The sequence below is a fragment of the Panthera tigris genome, chromosome C2 (genome assembly GCF_018350195.1).
Source record: "Panthera tigris isolate Pti1 chromosome C2, P.tigris_Pti1_mat1.1, whole genome shotgun sequence".
Classification (NCBI taxonomy): domain Eukaryota; kingdom Metazoa; phylum Chordata; class Mammalia; order Carnivora; family Felidae; genus Panthera; species Panthera tigris.
In genome coordinates, this window is record NC_056668.1 from 55332709 (window position 1) to 55350501 (window position 17793).

The 17793-nt window shown below is 40.9% G+C and overlaps 1 protein-coding gene across 4 annotated transcripts in view; it reads right to left on the bottom strand.

Annotated features, from left to right (window-relative positions):
• MORC1 (MORC family CW-type zinc finger 1) overlaps nucleotides 1-17793 on the bottom strand; it is a 164368-nt gene that overhangs the window by 15203 nt on the left and 131372 nt on the right. For all 4 annotated transcript variants that reach the window (XM_042956950.1, XM_042956947.1, XM_042956948.1 and 1 more), the window contains 3 exons: nucleotides 10210-10279; nucleotides 8022-8088; nucleotides 4285-4431 (listed from right to left, as the gene is read on the bottom strand). In XM_042956950.1, the coding sequence (XP_042812884.1) occupies nucleotides 4285-4431; nucleotides 8022-8088; nucleotides 10210-10279 (284 nt within the window). The remainder of the gene's footprint in view (nucleotides 1-4284; nucleotides 4432-8021; nucleotides 8089-10209; nucleotides 10280-17793) is intronic.

The following is a 17793-nucleotide window of genomic DNA, read 5'->3' on the forward strand; positions in this document are numbered from 1 at the left end:
TTTAAAGAGTTCAACTAGCTGAGCTCCAACAATGGGTCAGCACCGCTTCCATCTGCGATGGCCAAGCTGTGCAAAGCTGCAGCTAAGGGCCATTTCCTTTTCACTCCACAGTCATATTCCCTTCTCAACAGAACAGCTTTTTTCTTCAGAAAAGTCTCTTACTTGCATTAATACAGCTCCATTCTCTCTGGACATGAGCAGGGAAACACAGAGGCACCTGCTCATCCAGATGCTCTTTCTAAAAAAGTAACCTAGTTCATAGAAAAAGAGCAAGCCTCTTACTTGAGGTGGTTTGAAACTCTCTTCTCCATCCCAGTGAAAGAGAAAGATGAGGATGAATAGAAACGGCACAGCTTCACTTTCTAAACCCAGGAATTAGATCACAGTTTCCGACAGACCCCAATTGCTAGTGTTATTTACTTTCGTGGGCTTTCCTTTGCATCAGTAACTGGGAGCAACCTGTAACAAGTGCCATACGTTATTTTTTTTAAGTTTATTTATTTTGAGAGCGAGTGCATGCATGCTTGTCAGCAGGGGGAAGGGCAGAGAGAAGAAGAAAGAGAATCCCAAGCAGGCTCCACGCTGATCTCAGATCTCACAAATCGCAAGATCATGACCTGAGCTGAAATCAAGAGTGGGACACTTAACCAACTGAGCAACCCAGGCGCCCCATGACTTCCTTTTTAAAATTTAATTTTTGATACTTTTAAAATGTAAGCTTACATAGGCTTTTGTGGAGTTGAAATAAATGAAGTCTGCCTGATTGTCAAGTTTACATCTACAACAATAAACTGAAACAAGGTGTTATAAGGTTAGCAGTTAAAGGCAAGGACTATCTACCTCTGACTTAACACAACTCAGTCACACCCCATCATCTGAAAATATTTTAATATCCAACAATTCACTGCATTTTACATTAGTCCCTTTCAATTTCGTTAAAAGTATTCTTTGAATATCTACTAATATATGTCACACACAATGTGGAAAATCCAATCTATTTTCAAAGATGTTATTCTATTTGGGGATTAAATAAACTAATACACATAAAAAAAAGTAATATAAGACAGGAAAACGCTAAACTGAGTATTATCAGGTAGTGAAAATGAACACTGAAAACTACTATTTTTATTAATTTTATTCCATTAACATGAACTACACAGAAGTGGCCAGACTCCACTTTGGCAGTGTGGAAAGGGATAAGGATGGAGTCATGTACAAAGTGAACCAAGTAGAGGGAAAGGATTCTAATGACTGTCCTTATAATGGGACAAGCAAGACAAATCCAGTGAAACATGGTACCCTCCACATCCTACACAGCTAGCCACAATCTTCACGCCTTGAGAAATTTGAAGTCTAGTTAACACAAGGAATAACATGTGGACCAAATACAGGATAGCACAGCACAGGGGGGAAAAAACATAACAAAGAAGACAAGAAATCTGTTTTCACCAGTGAAATGTGAGAAAACATACTATACACCGCTAAAGGCAAAAGAGGAGACTGATCAATGAGGAGCTCATTTTGTTCCAGTTAAGCTTTGTGTTCTGTACAATTCTTTTTCCACTTAATACTTCTATAAAACAATCACCACAAAAAAACTCAAGCTGGGACAGAAAAGAGCTGATTTATTAATATGTTTGGCTTTCAGAGTCTTTAGTTGGTAATAGTATGATGATTTCAAGCACCAAAGATTCTATGTGTTCATCAGGAGGATGGTTTCTGGGAAATTTTTATTTTCCAGTGATGCCTAACTATAGAAGTGAATGTACTTTGAAGTCTCAGTACCTTCAATCACATTATCTCCTTTTAGGTCACATGTAACATTAAAATTAATAGTAATGATACACTTAAATGCATAACAAAAATTAGCCAAGGAAAAAATAAGGAAAATGATGATATATAGCAGAGTATCCAAACTCTACTGCAACACGACCAGACAGCTCTCCAGGTCTTAGTGTGAAGAGTAGCAAAGGATGTGTGTGTGTTACAAAATGTGTGTGTACACGTATGCACACACACACTTACATACATGTGTATGTTTCTGTATGTATATGTATGTAAGTGCATATATGTGTACAGTTATATATATGTGTGTATGTGTGTGAATACGGGGGTTAAGAAGAGCATGAGACTCCAAATCAAGGAACCTTGCCCTGTCCTAGCAGCTGTGTAACTGAGACTTTAAGTGTGTTTGTTTCTCCAAGCTTCAGTTTCATCATACATTCTTTAAAAAGTTAGAAATAATATCAACCTCCTAAGTTGGTGGCAGTAAGGAGCTAACATATACAAGACACTTGAGCGAATGCCTAAAATATACTAACAGCTCAAACACAATAGCTATTATTATCAAGAAGGCCTGGTTCACACGAAGCAATGTCCTAATCACGAGACATGTGGTCATTTTTAGTAATACGCACACATTTTATTGATATATACAGGCACATTCACATATATAACTTATTTTTTTATTTTTTTAAATATTTTTTAATGTTTATTTTTAAGAGAGAGAGAGATAGAGCACGAGTGGGGGGAAGGCAGAGAGAGAGGGAGACACAGAATCTGAAGCAGGCTCCAGGCTCTGAGCTGTCAGCACAGAGCCCAATGCGGGGCTCGAACCCACAAACTGTGAGATCATGACTTGAGCCGAAGTCGGACCCTTAACCGACTGAGCCACCCAGGCGCCCCACATATATAATTTATTGCATGTGATGCATCGTAGTGCTCAACTGACATGCATGAATCTTGGAACCAGTAAGGAATAAACCAAGATTCAAATTTATGGCTACCTAACTTCAAAACTGAGGATCTTACATATTACTTCTGGACAAATACTGAAAGGAACTGGTTGGAGAATCCCATTCTTTAGGGACTATACTGTAGACCATGGCAGTATGAGACTGACATCCATCCAGATCATTTGACAGGTGGCCTTTTTCAACCTCATGATACCTGTACAACACTGAGGTCTGGCCTGCTTCCTCCTCTTTCCCAGGCTAGAGCTTGCCAACTCAGGTACTACGGCAGATTTAGTGGTCAAAACTTAAGTGTTCAGAAATGTAGCACTCTGGCTTCATTTCTTGGTCAACAACTTGCCTCTGGATCCCTAGTATCATTAATGAAGATGTGTCCTGATGCAAAGTCCAAGCAAATCCACCTACATAGAACCAAGAGTGCTTCCTCCTTTCTCCTGGGACAGGAGGGATACTAGTAATGTGTTCCCAAGGGAACATATATGCTCATATATGCTCACATATGCAGAGCCCCCACAGCCCTGGATGTTGCCATAGAAATTTCCACAAAGCCCAGGACAACTGCAGAACTGAGTTCGAGTATTGCAGTGGTTTGCAGCCTATTTTCACACACAAGACCATAGCCTGGACCTGAGCAGAAAGCGTATGTATATGCCCCACCTCAACATTTCTTTTTGCCAACTCTCTAATTTCATTCTTCGCCAGCTATCTTCTTCAGGAAGCTTTTGCAGTCATCACTGATCCGGAAGTCAAAGTAACTGTCTTAATGGAAAATACTATTCTGGCCAGGTCCTCTGGTGTGTTCTCCTGGGCTGAAAGCCTCTCACTTTACAACACAGGCCACTCACAGTCTGTGAACCCCAACCAAACCAATTGGCTCCATTAATTTAGAGGTGTTACTGCTCCTGCCCCTCCCTTTCCATGTGTCACCTATTTTAGAGCACTCTTCTGTATACTAACTTCTTTGGCCCCCTCCTATCCTTGGTCCCTATTTGGAAAAATTCCGAATCCTGGACTTTATCCCCTCTCTTTCTCCATTCTTTGGGAACTGAGATCCAGACATCTAAATTCCTCATTTAACCTGCCCACAAATGTTAACATTCTACACTGAACCAAAAAGTAAAACTCAATTTCCCTTGGTAAGTTTAGTATCTAAAGCTACAATAGGAGAATTTGTAGAAGGCCATACAAATGTCATGAGGGTCTTTGTCAGGCAAAAACCAAACAACTAAAAAATAAAAGAAAGAGGAAGGAAGGGAGGGAGGAAGGAAGAAATTCATAACACCCAGGACAGAACATCCACTATATTGCCAGACCATGTAACAACAGGCAGTTAGTGACTATAGATCTATTTCAAGAGACATTTAACCCATGGTGCATCTGTATCAGTGTAGTTAGGGGACAAGTCATAGAGTCATTCTATTGAATCTTAACAACTTTAAGGCTCAGTAGAGGGAAAAAAAGAAGATCAGGAGTTGTCACTGCTTAGAAAGTTCAACAAAGCATATGGAAATATGTTAGCAAATATGTTTACCTTAAATTGGATGTCAGTTTTCTTACTGTTTCTTTGACATATGTGCTTTGAGAAGACTTTGTCAGTGAAGAAGTAACTCCACAACCACTATACACAGAAAAGCTGGCACTGTCTCCAGAACGTGGACTTAAATCTTCCATCAGTGCACTGCGCAAAAACAAGCTGAGGCTTATAATTTCAAAGTAGGCATCACATTAGATACTCATAAATTCAGAAACATTAATATGTGACAAATGGAATGTTAATACACCACAAATGAGAGCAAGGCCATAAATATGCCAAAAAATACCATTTATGAATTCTCAATTAGAAAAATTACTATTTATTCCTGACAAATCTTGTTCCAAGGTTTTTGGGGAGCCACGATTAAACAGAATTGACAGTAATGTATTCTTAGCAACAGTAGTCACATACCATTTGTCTCATTGGCTGAAGGGGGATCTTAAACTAAAGTTCTGTTTTAGCCTGGGAAAAGGTACATACAGAAATAAAACAAAAAGGGGCAAAGTCCGTTGAAAGAATAACTTAGTCAAGATCTGGAAGAAGAAGAGTGTTCCAGGTGATGTGTAATGATCCCTGGCAGAAATGAGGTAGGACTGCTGGAAGAGTTAAGGGCCAGGCTGCAGGGGTGGCGTGCAGGGGAAGAAGAAGAAAGGGGGAGAGGCAGGGGCTGGCACTCGAGGCCATGGGGTGGAACTGGAGTTTATTCTAAGCAAAGTAGGCACTACCACTGGAGGGTTTCTTGTGTAGTGTATTGTGTTAATGAGACCCAAAGCTTTCAGTATTGTGGGAACAAAAAAAGTTTAAGAGGTCTGGGAAAACACGCAATTTAGAAGACAAAGCTATGTAGGCAGGAAGAGGTCCAATCGAGGAGGGTTCTGCTTGTCAAGTAAGGAGGAGATTGTAATCCTTTCAATGCTAATGTTAAGACCACAGCTCTAAAAAGTTTTGTATATTTATACTGGATGGGCCATTTAAAAATTGGATAACAGTTTAATCAAATGGAATGTGTTTCTACTGTCAACAGACTTTTGGCATTAATTCACTAACTTCAGCTGATATTTCACTTAAGATTAAGAACACTGTAACTAATGCTTGTCTATTAAAGAATACTTGCACAATATTGGAAGCCCATTGACTATAGATTCCTTTATGCTGAAATTTTATTAGTCTTTTAAAAAAAATTTTTAAATGTTTATTTATTTTTGAGAGAGAGACAGACCATGAGCAGGGGAGGCAAAGAGGAGACAAAGAATCTGAAGCAGGCTCCAAGCTCTGAGCTATCAGCACAGAGACCGACATGGGGCTCCAACTCATGAACTGAGAGATCATGACCTGAGCTAAAGTTGGAAGCTTAACTGACTGAGCCACCCAGGCACCCCTAAAGTAGTCTTCTAAGCAGTCTGTGTGCCTACCTCACAGAACTGTGCTGAGGGTTACCCCAGAAGTTAGCTCAATGCCAGGGCGCCTGGGTGGCCCGGTTGGTTAAACGTCAAACTTCAGCTCAGGTCATGATCTCACAGCTTGTGAGTTCAAGCCCCGCATTGGGCTCTGTGTTGATGGTGCAAAGCCTACTTGGGATTCTCTCTCTGTCCCTCTCTGACCTTCCCCCACTTCCTCTAAGTAAATAAACTTAAAAAAACCTTAAAGAAAAGAATTTAGCCCAATGCCTACTCTTAGTAAGTGCTCAGTCAAAAGTGCTTAGCACCTAATTATTATTGTTATTATGATCTTCCTTATCATCATGACCACTATTAATGAGTTTGATAAGATTCTTCCACTAAGATTGTTTTAGGGACACCTGGTTGGTTCAGTAGGTTAAGCGTCTGACTCTTGGTTTCAGCTCAGGTAATGATCTCACTGTGAGCGGGTTCTGCACTGGCAGCCTGGGGCCTGCTTGTGATTCTCTGTCTCTCTCTCTCTGCCCCTCCCCCACTTGTGCTGTCTCTGTCTCTCTCAAAATAAATAAACTTAAAAAGAAAAGACTGTCTATGGTCTTAATTAGACCATAGTTCCAACATTCATGCTGTAGATATAATTCCAAGATGATTCAAAACAACACACAACCTCATACAAAGCTAAAACATATCACACACACACACACACACACACACACACACACACACAATGTGCTTTAGTTTTTTGGATAGATTTTAAAATTTAACTCAAATTTTAGTAAATAACTCTAGGTTAAACCACTATCCATAAAGTGGCCTAGCAACATCATGGGGGAAAAGCTGGACCATTTATTCAATCAACAAATGTATCATCTTTTGAGTCAGTTGCTATTCTGGACACCAGTGACACAGAGGTGAGCAAGTCAGCCCTGCTCTTATGGAGTGAGTTAGGTCCTAGTGAAAAATATACAAAATCAGCAAGGTAGAATGTAAAATATTAAAATAAATAGATGATTCAATAAGACACTTTACAATAGGAATAAGTGCCCTGAAAACACCCGAGCAGGATGCTACGATCTGATAGTGCACCTTGTCAGGAGTGGGGTGAGCTATTTTCGATGGAGCGTGGAGATGCTTGGATGGAGACTCAGACACTTGCAGTTATGAAGAAGAAAATATATGGCCCCGGGCCTGATAGGAAGACAGACATTCAGACAGACAATTCCACTGGTCTTGACAATGGCATTGCTCACCGTTGTGTGTCAGAATGTGGCTCATATTTAACAGGTAATTACTGAAGTGGAACGGATTATGACAATCTGACCCTTGCAACAGTGGCTGTGTGAAATCCTGAGTTTGCCTGCGAGAGTTGGGGTCCCCAGAGGAGAGAATACTTGAACCAGAACTTGAAGGAAAGACTAAAAGGCTGGTGTACAGCTTGCAGTGGGCAAAGGAAGCAATACAGACAAAGAGAGGGAAGTGTGATAAAGCTGAACTATAAGCAATTCAGAAACTCTGGGAAGCAAAGTAAGGGCTACAGGGAGGGGCAGGACTGAAGGGGACTTGTGCCGTGCTAAGGAGTTTGTCACTTGCAAGTGATGGGGCCGTGACAGGCTTTTGAGTAGAGCAGAGAAGTGAGGGGAATTGAGTATTTGAGGGATGCCTCTTGTCAGCAAGTGTGGAAAATAAAACTCCTCTCTGCTTTTTTCTGGTACTTAATCCAATGTGCTCCTATGCAAAAAGAGCCCAGGATTTGGATTCAAAGACACAGGGTCTACATGCCTGGAAAGCACCTGTGACAAGTTTGCCTAAGTGAGGGTAAGAGATTGCTTCCTTGAAAACATTCTTTTTATTTTATTGGGCGTCCAAAATATTCAGTTGATTTTATCTTAAAAGTGACAAAAGTCTCACGTAAGAAAATTCTAGCAAGCAATGATTATTATAATTACATATACATATAACAACAAGATAATGAGCCACACGCAAAAAAAAAAATCAAGTTCATGATTTCATGTTCACACCTTATACACATGTGACACTTTCAGTTCTTTGGCTACATTACAGTAATTTGAATTAGCTGCCTGCTGTGAGTAGGAAGTTAAGCCTGCTCCATTTCATTATCCCCAATCCTCACAAAAGAAAATGAAAAGGTTTGGGAAAAAGGTAAGAAACCCAGCCGTATTCTATTCTTTCTTGTCTCCTTTGTAAAATGAGGTTCCATTCTTAATTGCCTTTGCTTGTTGCTATTATTTTCTTTCTTCTTGTATTTAAACATTGATAATTACTTTGCAACAGTGTAATTGCACTCACTTGGAATTTGTATAATTGCAGTACACTCACCTTTCCCGATTAGGTAATGAAGCGTTTCTCTTCATTTCTGGAGTATCACTACACAGCTCCTGTTTTTCTTCAAAGACAGACAAAATGAAGACAATTGCATTTTGATGATGACACAATACAGTGAACTGAAAGAAGTCTTGGTGGTTTATTAACTACTTGTGGATAATCTGGCTTTGTGTGTCAAACATCCTCTTGTAAAATTGCACAGTGTGTTCTTAATGCAACTTATAAAAACCTCTTAATAAAGTGTATTAAAGTGTATTAGTATGTACTAATCCAAGAACCTCTGTAACTTGTTTTTTGCAAGCTCTTTTTCATGATGCTTATTATCTGCTATTGGTGTGCATAGGGGGGACTGCTGGGGGCCGTCAGGATTCCCTTCTCTCACCAGCCTCTGCCCAGACCACCTCCTGTCTTCCCCCTAGGATCCCATTCTATTCCACTTTAGGTTCAGGTTCAGAAACATCCTAACAGATCCTAACCAGAAACGTGTCTCTAATAGAGAGTCAAACTTTAAAGCAGGAAGAGACTCAGGAGTCATCTCGTGGATCTTCTCACTGAGAGAACCTCAGAATTGTAGGTTCAGGGAGGGTAGTGATTCATCTACAGTCCACAGAGGAGCAGAAATGCTTTGACCCCTTGGATTGGTTTTAAGATGGGGGGCAGTATAAGCAATAAGTCAATATATCCTTCTTCCACCTGTCTCTAGAATTCATCGTGATAACTGTCCAAATATCTTGTTCCACCAAGTGAACCCTTGCCAGCAAGTTTAGGGCCATCACCAAGTGGAACAGCACAGCAACAAAGAAAGTTTTAGATGGTAGGTGAATGGCTCAGGGTCTGCCTGACTCCTTTAAATAAAAGAGGTTTTCTAAGCACATTGCAGGCACCATTGATTTTACTCACTGGCTTGCATAATAAAAAGTGAATTTTTTTTTTTAGCCCAACAGCCAACTAATCTATAATTACAGTCATTTGAAAATATTTCACAACTTGTTCTTTCCAAACCCAGGACGAGCATTTGAAATTAAATATTAATTTTAGGATCAAAATTGTATTAACAATTTTTCCATTACTATTTGGAAATTCAACAGGCACATACTTGAAATCATGTGAATAGTTTGAAATTTCTATAAAACACTGGCTTTAAAATCAAGAGAGCCTTACAAAAGAAATCCTGATTATGGGACTGCAAATTATCCTAATTAAGATGAAACAGAAAAAACAAAGTGTGATTTCTTAGGGATCTCACTAATGGGTTCAAACATAAAGACGTGAGTGAGTGACTGATTAGGTTACCGAAGCAACAAAGTATGAAGGAAGGGAGAGCTTACCACCAAAAGTGAACACACAATGATGGCAAGGACCCCGATACAACAAGGACTGGGAACAATAGCCAAAATGAGCTGAGATTTACTAGAGAGACTAAGAACGGCTTTCAAACTTATTTCAGAATAAGAAGATGACAATGAAAATGACAGACTTGCTGCTTAGGCCCAATGGTATAATATTAATATAAAACAGAGAATGGTACAATGACAACAATATAATAAAAGAGTTAGCCATAGTAGTACGCAGACACTAAGAAAACAAAACTTTGAGTCCAGGATGCTTCCAGCTTCTCTATCCTGGGACATTGTTTGGGATTGAATATTATAAGAAGGCAACTCTAAGTTTAAAAAAAGTTCAAGCCTCTCACCTGAGAGAAAGCACATCCCATGGGTGTAAAGGAACCAATGAATGTGGGTGTTGAACTAGTCTTTGTGATCTCAAGGGAACCACGAAAAGCAGGAAAAGGAGTAAATAACTGAAGGAGGAGGAATGTCATTATAATTTTCAAAATACAGTCTGAAAATTAAAGAGCTCATATCAACTCTTTCCAAATTTCTAGACAGAATTCAATGCAGAGGGTGATATGAGTCTACTGTGAGGGACGTCAGGCTGTGTGGCAGTGCTGGGAGCTCCTTTCTTAGGAACAAAGTGTCCCTTGGCCCTTCAAATCACACGAGATTGGCAGCTTACTCTCTTCCCACCCCTCTTCCCACTTCTGGAACAACCAATTGTTACTTTTTAAAATCCAAACTGTGGCCAAACTTGTGACATGCCACATAAGTCATATTGAAAACAACTCAAACATTACAGCTAATAGATGTAATAGATGTAAACTGAATTCTTTTTTTTTTTTTACCTTTTTTCATAAGAGAAACTTCCTTTTTTTCTTGTTTCAATGAAAGATCAGTGTCACTTTTATCTAAAACCTGAAAAACAAGCTGTTTACTTAAAGCTGCACAAAAATACAGGATATATCACAGGGTGCAAAATGACCTTGAGTACCAGTGCCCACATCAGAGAGAGAGGCCAGGGGTACAGTTTACGTGCATGTTGTGAAGGGAGACAATCATGTGAGCTGTAGAAAATTATATTGGTGTGCATCTCAAGAATAGTTACATCAAAACTGTCATACATAATTCTGCCATTTCTATATAGGGGTTTTGATACTTCTATCTATATCTGTACATATATTTTTAAAAATCCATATCTTACATGAATGTAACAATGACTCCAACAAACAAGCCAAGTATTTGATTCACCAGGAGCAATGATGGAGCCTCTGCTGTTTTGAGGAGGCTTATCACACTTGTGGTCCATACGGAGCAGACACAGAGCATGAGGTCAATCAGTGTCACGCAATGAAATGTACATCAGTACAATCAGTGCAATGAAAACCTTGGGGAGGTTGCGGCCTGGGACCTGAGGCCCCAAAGTATGATGGGGAAGAAGACATGGATGGGGATGGGGATTACACTTGGGTGTTGACAGAAGGGTCAAATGACCAGAATTCTGGTCATTTGACCGAATTCCTAGAAATCTGCCTAAAAGGGGCTGCGGAGCCTTAATGTGTTGAAGCCAGTAGAGTGGGTGGCACTTGAGTGAGGGTGTGTGTGTGTGGGTGGGTGGGTGTGGGTGTTTGCTGTCTGGGTTGTGGGGGAAGTGGGAGTTGTGAGAGCTGAGGGGAACAGTGTGCCATCCAGAAGCCGTGTCCGCCATTGCTTTGGGAATCCTGAAGACCCATTTTGCAAGGCTCACACAAGACAAACTTACATTTTGGGAATGTACTTCTTTAGATAAGAAAGAGAGAGAGTTAGTTTATGCCCTTCAGGAAAATGGACCCAGAACGTTCCCTTTGTGTATTTTGCAAATCTGTGAGAAGGTGGGGAAACAGGCAGTAGAAGAGAAAAATGGAGAAGGCAGGGGTAAGGCAAAAGCTCCTTGATCTGAAGACCACCGAACAGGTACTGAGACACAACTGTGTCCCCACGTCCATGACCTCATGGAAGGCACGGAGCTGTTGGCTTTCTGGAGCTTGCCCACCATGTCTGTGTCCTGCGCCTTTCAATCCCCTCCGCCCTGCCAAACAGAAGTGGGAGGGAGAGGCTATCTCCCACCTTTTCTCTCCTCCCAGGAAACACAGGCATATATTTTACACGGCACTTTGGAAACTGTGCTCCATCAGGAAGCAGGTTAAATGGGCACGCATGTAGCCTAGCAACAGAAGGCCTTTGAGGCTGTCCATCATTGCTGTTTCTATTTCACTCAAGTCCATCAAAAGAAAAGCCTTGTTAGGTAAGGGCAAATAAATAAAACTGATTCTAAGATGCTTTTGTCCATTTCAGAATAGTTTTGTACTTATACTGTAAAAAAATTTGTGCCCCAGAAGTAAATAAAGCGCACGTATTTTTTAAAGTTGATTTTGCAAAATGACCTTAAAATGTACATCTTATTTATCTCTGATGTATCATAAAATTTAAGGTTTTCTTTTAATGTGCTGAAATATACAGGAAAGCTACATGCTTTTTTAAGTGCCTCTAACTTTGAACTAAACATTTTTGACCAGTTTATAAGCAGCATAACAGCAACCATAAAATAAGCTGACAAGAGGAACGATGTGATGCCTCTAGTTATATAATCACTTTATTGTAATCCATGATAATCCTGCTTGGAATGTGTTCATTTTCTTTGGTACCTCTTCCTTGTGATAAAAATCAGACAAGACGGAAGCAACCAAGATTAACAAAACTGACAGCACTCCCAGTAAGGAACTTTTGTTGGTGGTGTTATCAGCACAGCCTCATGAAATTAATTGCTTTTGCATTTTATTGTTTAGTTCCCTGCTTTGAGCCCTGCCTTGTAGCGGCTGTTTCTGTGAGAGCATCAGATATGTCCCCTCCTTCCAAAAATGGCACCCAAACAAAGCTTTCCCATCTGTACTGCAGGAGAGGTTTTCTTCTTTTCTTTTCCTTTCTCGTATTTTCTTTATTCTTTGGCATAGAGATGCTTGAAAGATTTTGGATAAACAATTCACACCTACAGTATTTCCTTTCAAATAACACTGTGTAAATATCTGAGTTCGTAGGATGCCGTCTTCTATTACAATGTACTTGTGGCTTTGAAGGTCTGAATTTTTTCAAGTTGAGACAATAAGACAGGCAGTTGTCTTTTCAATGACACTATTTGTATATTTTGATACTACTTACAAAGCTCTTTCATATACATCATTTCATTAAAGAAGTGTTCTCCAGTCTCTTAGGCTTAACTGTGTTTCATACTCTGCAGTTTGGGGATATCTCTTTCCTAAGATTTTACCTCAGTCATGAAACTGATAACACCTCCCACATAGTAAATGAGATTATAGTCAAGTCTTAACATGGGGTTTTAGATCCCTTAATTAAAATTATGTTAACAATGAGCAGAGTGGGATTTGTCATTTCTCCAAAGGATGCAGGGGATCAGCATAATACCACATGCTCAATTTTGTGAAGTATCTATTTAAGGGGATAAATAAATCATAAATAAGTTAGAGGGAAAAAAAAAAAAAACATACCACAGCCAGCTGTGTAACATTTATCTAATTCAGCTGTTAAGGATGTTTAAGAACTGGTTGGTATCCCTTTTTCTGCTTTCTTTCCTTCTATTTCTTTGCTCCTCCCATGTCTACCACAAGCATTTACTATTATCAAGGACCCAAAAACGCTACCAGACCAGTAACGCCTTCCTGCCAAACTCAAAGGCCCTTTCTGGGCTCTGGGTGGCTCAGTTGGTTAAGCATCCAACTTCAGCTCAGGCCATGGCTTGTGGGTTCGAGCCCTGCATCGGGCTCTGTGCTGACAGCTCAGAACCTGGAGCCTGCTTCTGATTCTGTGTCTCCCCCTCTCACTGCCCCTCCCCTGCTCATGCTCTGTCTCTCTCAAGAATAAACATTAAAAAAAATCTAAAAATAAATTCAAAGGCCCTTTCTGTTTTCACTCTTCCATAGTAAACATTATGTTCTAGGCTCCTCTCTTTCATCCATAAATATACTCAATAAAATTGAGTTCCCAGTATGGGTCAAACACTGTTATGATAAAGAATACAAAGTCCTGCCTTATGGGCTATTTTCTAGTGAGGGAAAAAAGAGATGTTAAGTAAATAAAAAGACAGCTATGTTAAGTTCTGTGAAGAAAAGAAACACGGGCAAGAGAAAGACAAGAGCCCAGGTACACCACACCTGAGCCCCGCTGCCTTTCCGGACCCTGGTGTTCTCACTCTGCATCCTCCACCTCTCCCCTCTACCACTTTTCCATACACATGCCGGGTACCCTCTTCTCTCAATGTCTTTGGTTTGTTTGCTGTTGATTTGCTTGTGCCTCCAACTTTTTTCTAGTTTTTCCTCAAACTTCCTTCAGTCGGGCTTTTCCTGCCAACTCTGTGTAAAACTGTGCTCACCTCGCCACGCCCGACACTGACACTTCGTACCCTTTCCTCTGTGTTACTGTTCTCCTTAGCACTTACCATTATCTACCCTGCCACACAGTTTACTTCTTTGTCTTGTCTGTGGTCTGACTGCCCCCACTAGAATGGAAGCGCCACGAGGATGGGGAGCATGGCCCATTATCTTCCTTCTGTATCCCCAATGTCTAGGAGAGTAACTGACACTCAGTATACTCACAGAATCAAAGAAAGTCTTGACAGTACATGCGTGTTGCTGGGAGAAGTGGAGTCCAGGCATTGTAAACAGCCAAGGAAAAGTCAGGGAAGCAAAAATCAGCTTAAGGAGTTGGCGGTCAAGGAAGGTCAGGGTGGCGACAGTGGAATGAATGAAGGGACAAGTGGTAAGGATGAGAATGCAAAGGAGGTCAGGCTAGGTCATCTAGGGCCTCGGAGGGCAAAGCAAGAACACTGAATTCTGTTCTCAGTGTGAGCAGAAGCCACTGGAGGGTTCGGAGGAGGAGAATGACGTGATCTGACTTATATTTTAAATGAAACAGTCGGATTTTTAGACAGTGGAGGCCAACAGAAGCAGTGAAATCATTGACAGGGCCATTGCTGTGGCCCTGACAGAGATGTTGGTGAATCAGTCAGGGTGGTGGCTATAGAGGAGGAAAGCACAGGGGGTCCATTCAAAGGCTGATTAGGCACAATTGGCTGAGAGGGTGAGCACCCCCGTGTGAAAGGAGGAGAGAATTCAGGATACCTCCCAGGCTGTGGCCTGAGTAACTATGAATGGCGAGGCCATTCACTAAGATGGGGAAGCATAAGAAGTCCCTTGCAATTCCTTCTTCCCTTGATTTTTTTTTTTTTTTTTCTTCCCTTGATTTCTATAGCCTTCTGTGTCCCAAATCTCCTTACACTTAATCCTTCAATGAACCTGTTAAAATTTCAGGGGGTTAAACTTTCACCCTTATGCAAACAATGGCCTGATCAGCATCATCAACCCTAACTTTTCATCTTTGCTCCAGTTATTTCCAACTGACTTCAGGGTGCCTGCACTGGAACATTTTGCTGAAACTTCAGATCTTTAGTCCCACATTTGCCCACTCAGATCCCCTGGTCAGCTCTTCTCTTCCTATTTGCAATAACATGTTGTTCCAGGCTGCCATCTCAAAACTTCTGTCACTGTTTAGTCTCCCATGCTCCTCTCCAATTTCTGCTCATTTTCCTTCCAAATGGTTCCATTTTCCTTGTCATCCTTATACTACAATCTTTAGGCAGCAGATGAGACTTGATTCTTTGGTCTTTAGTTTCTCCTTTGCCCAGTAGAGTACAGCAGCTTTATCACAACCCAGTTCATTTTTTTTTTTAATTTAAAAAAAAAGTTTACTTATTTTTGAGAGAGAGAGAGAGAAAGAAAGCATACATGGGAGGGGCAGAGAGAGAAGGAGACAGAGAATCCCAGGCAGACTCCATGCTATCAGCACAGAGCCTGATGTGGGGCTCGTACTCACAAACCATGAGATCATGACCCAAGCCGAAACCAAGAGTTTGGACGCTTCACTGACCGAGCCAGCCAGCCGGGCACCCCCGAATCAAGTTTTCTAAGTGAAATCTCCATGGTTAAATGTTCCCTCTCAAAAAGTACCCACAGATCCTGATTGGTTACTACCTCAAGTTCAAACTCTTTACCTGGCTTTCAAAGCCCTTCTCAATGTTATTCTAAGTTATCAGAACATAATGTCAGTACTTCTTAACAAACTCCCTCTGCTATAACCAGACGGCTGTCCTCAGAATTTTCTAGAAGCACCACATACACTTTTGCCTCCACACCTTGGCCACCTTTGCCCATGCAGTTCTATCTGGTGTGCCTTTCCCTCTTTCCCTCTTGTAAATGCTTCCCACCTTTCAAGACAAATGCAAGTCCTTCTCTTTCCTTTTTATTTACTCCAGCCCATACTGATTTCTTCCTTTCTCTGAGAAACTATGAATCATAATTACAGTTTCTATTATTATTAATAGCCAAGCATCTTATCTATGTAACCCATACAAGACTGGGATCTCGTAGCAGCCTTGATTCTTGCATGATACATCAGAGCAGAACCTGGGTCCATCTCCCAAAAACAAACCCATCTCTATGAAGCATTAATAAACATAGACTTTACTGAAGACTGTGTTCAGAAATGGAAGCAATGGTGATACACGGCAAAAATCAATTTCAAATCACCATGAAGCACCTCTATATCTATTTCCTCAACCGTTGCCTGCCTTCTCACCTCTCTCCCCACACTTTCCCCTCCAGCCTCTCCAATTCCAATTCCACAACACCAGGTTTTCAGCTTCGGGATTACCCTTTTCCTTCCCTCAACCCCTCACACACACCCCCTCTAGCTCTCCCTTTGCTTCCACAAAGTGATTTCATTCTCTCAATTTTCATTCTTTACTCCCATCTCCTGGCCCAACCAATTAAGGCTTGAATTTTCCCTCTTCATAAAATGGCTTTTAAAAATGTTTTTCATAACACAAATAACTATTTTCATTCTGTGCACAAATCATCACATTAATTCTCATAAAAACCTTGAAAGTAGATAGTATTATTATTCCCATTTTATAGACAAGAAAACAGAAGACCATAAGATGATACAACTGACAAGCGGCAGGTAAGTTTGAATTTGAACCTGGGTCTGTCAGAGCACAGAGCCTGTCAACGTTCCGTAAAATAATGCTAACACGTGGTTTTGTAAAATTATCTTCCAATTTTCCTGCTCCTTTAGAGCAAGTATCATATATTTTTCACGCGTGTCTCTCAAAATCTCTAACATAGTACTGTTCAATACATTCGTCTTAACATTCATGGTTGCTGGCAGTCACTGGCACTTGAATATTCAGATTCATAAGTTGCTCAAGAGATTTTCCTTTAGGTCCGGCGCTGGCTGTATCATATACTGACTCTGTGTCTGTTGCAAGTCTGCTGGTGAGTTGATGAATTATGCTGTGGAGAGTGAGCATAGACCATTTTTCCTCTGAAGCCCTCAGGGCAGCTCTGGTTTGTATCTCATAAAGGAGCTGGCTCCGCCTGTGAAATTTCTGATGCCGTTAGCAACAATCACAGCATTCTACAAGTTTGTATAGAAGCAATGGTAACATCATCAACCAGGAAAACTAAGAAATGGCCTGGTTTTGAAGGTAAGGCAACTTCGATCATCTGAAATCATGTTTTTGCGATACCCGAGCAGTTTCCCATTAAAAAACAATTTCTATTAGGAGTTGGAAAAATGATACATATTTAGGGTGAATGCAGCTGATTTAGGGACTGGCTATGCAGGTTGTTTTTCTTCTCTCTCTACTTGCTTTGCAGCTGAGTCATCTTTTCACCTCATTGTCATATAGCACTGCTGACCAAACAGAGCGCTGTTAACTGTTATTTTTGGGGTGCCGTGGTTTGGTCTTGTTTGTCTGCCACAGAGGATAGACATAGACACTGGAAACTCATCAGCTATTCCAGATGTCCCCCAGATTTTGTGACATGCCACGGAGCCCCTGTCAGTGGCCCTAGGGATTCACAGCCGGTTGATGACTTTCCTGAGCTGGAATCAGCCTCTTTTGAAAGATGCCCCCAAATGCTAACCAGGTGTAACTGGTAAAGGACTTAGTTCTGAGACAGAAAGATGCTTCCACCCACTCATTCCTTTATTCATATATCTTTCTTTAGCCCCAGAGAGTGCCACATTCTGGGCTAGACAATAGAGGTTACTTCTTTCATAGCAAATACAGAGACTCCACTGCCAAACTCTTGAAATACATCTGTCAACGACGATCTGGCCAGTAAGTTTTCTAAAGTGTCTGCAGAAAATGAAATGAATCCATCTGCCAATCTGTGCTTGAGGACAGGTGCAAGCCAAAAATGACTGAAATGGCCACAGAGGACAAAAAGACTCAAGTCAGTCCAACCAAAATGGTGGTATTATTCCTGGTTATTAAATAGGCAGGTCTAGGGGGCACCTACGTGGCTCAGTTGGTTAAG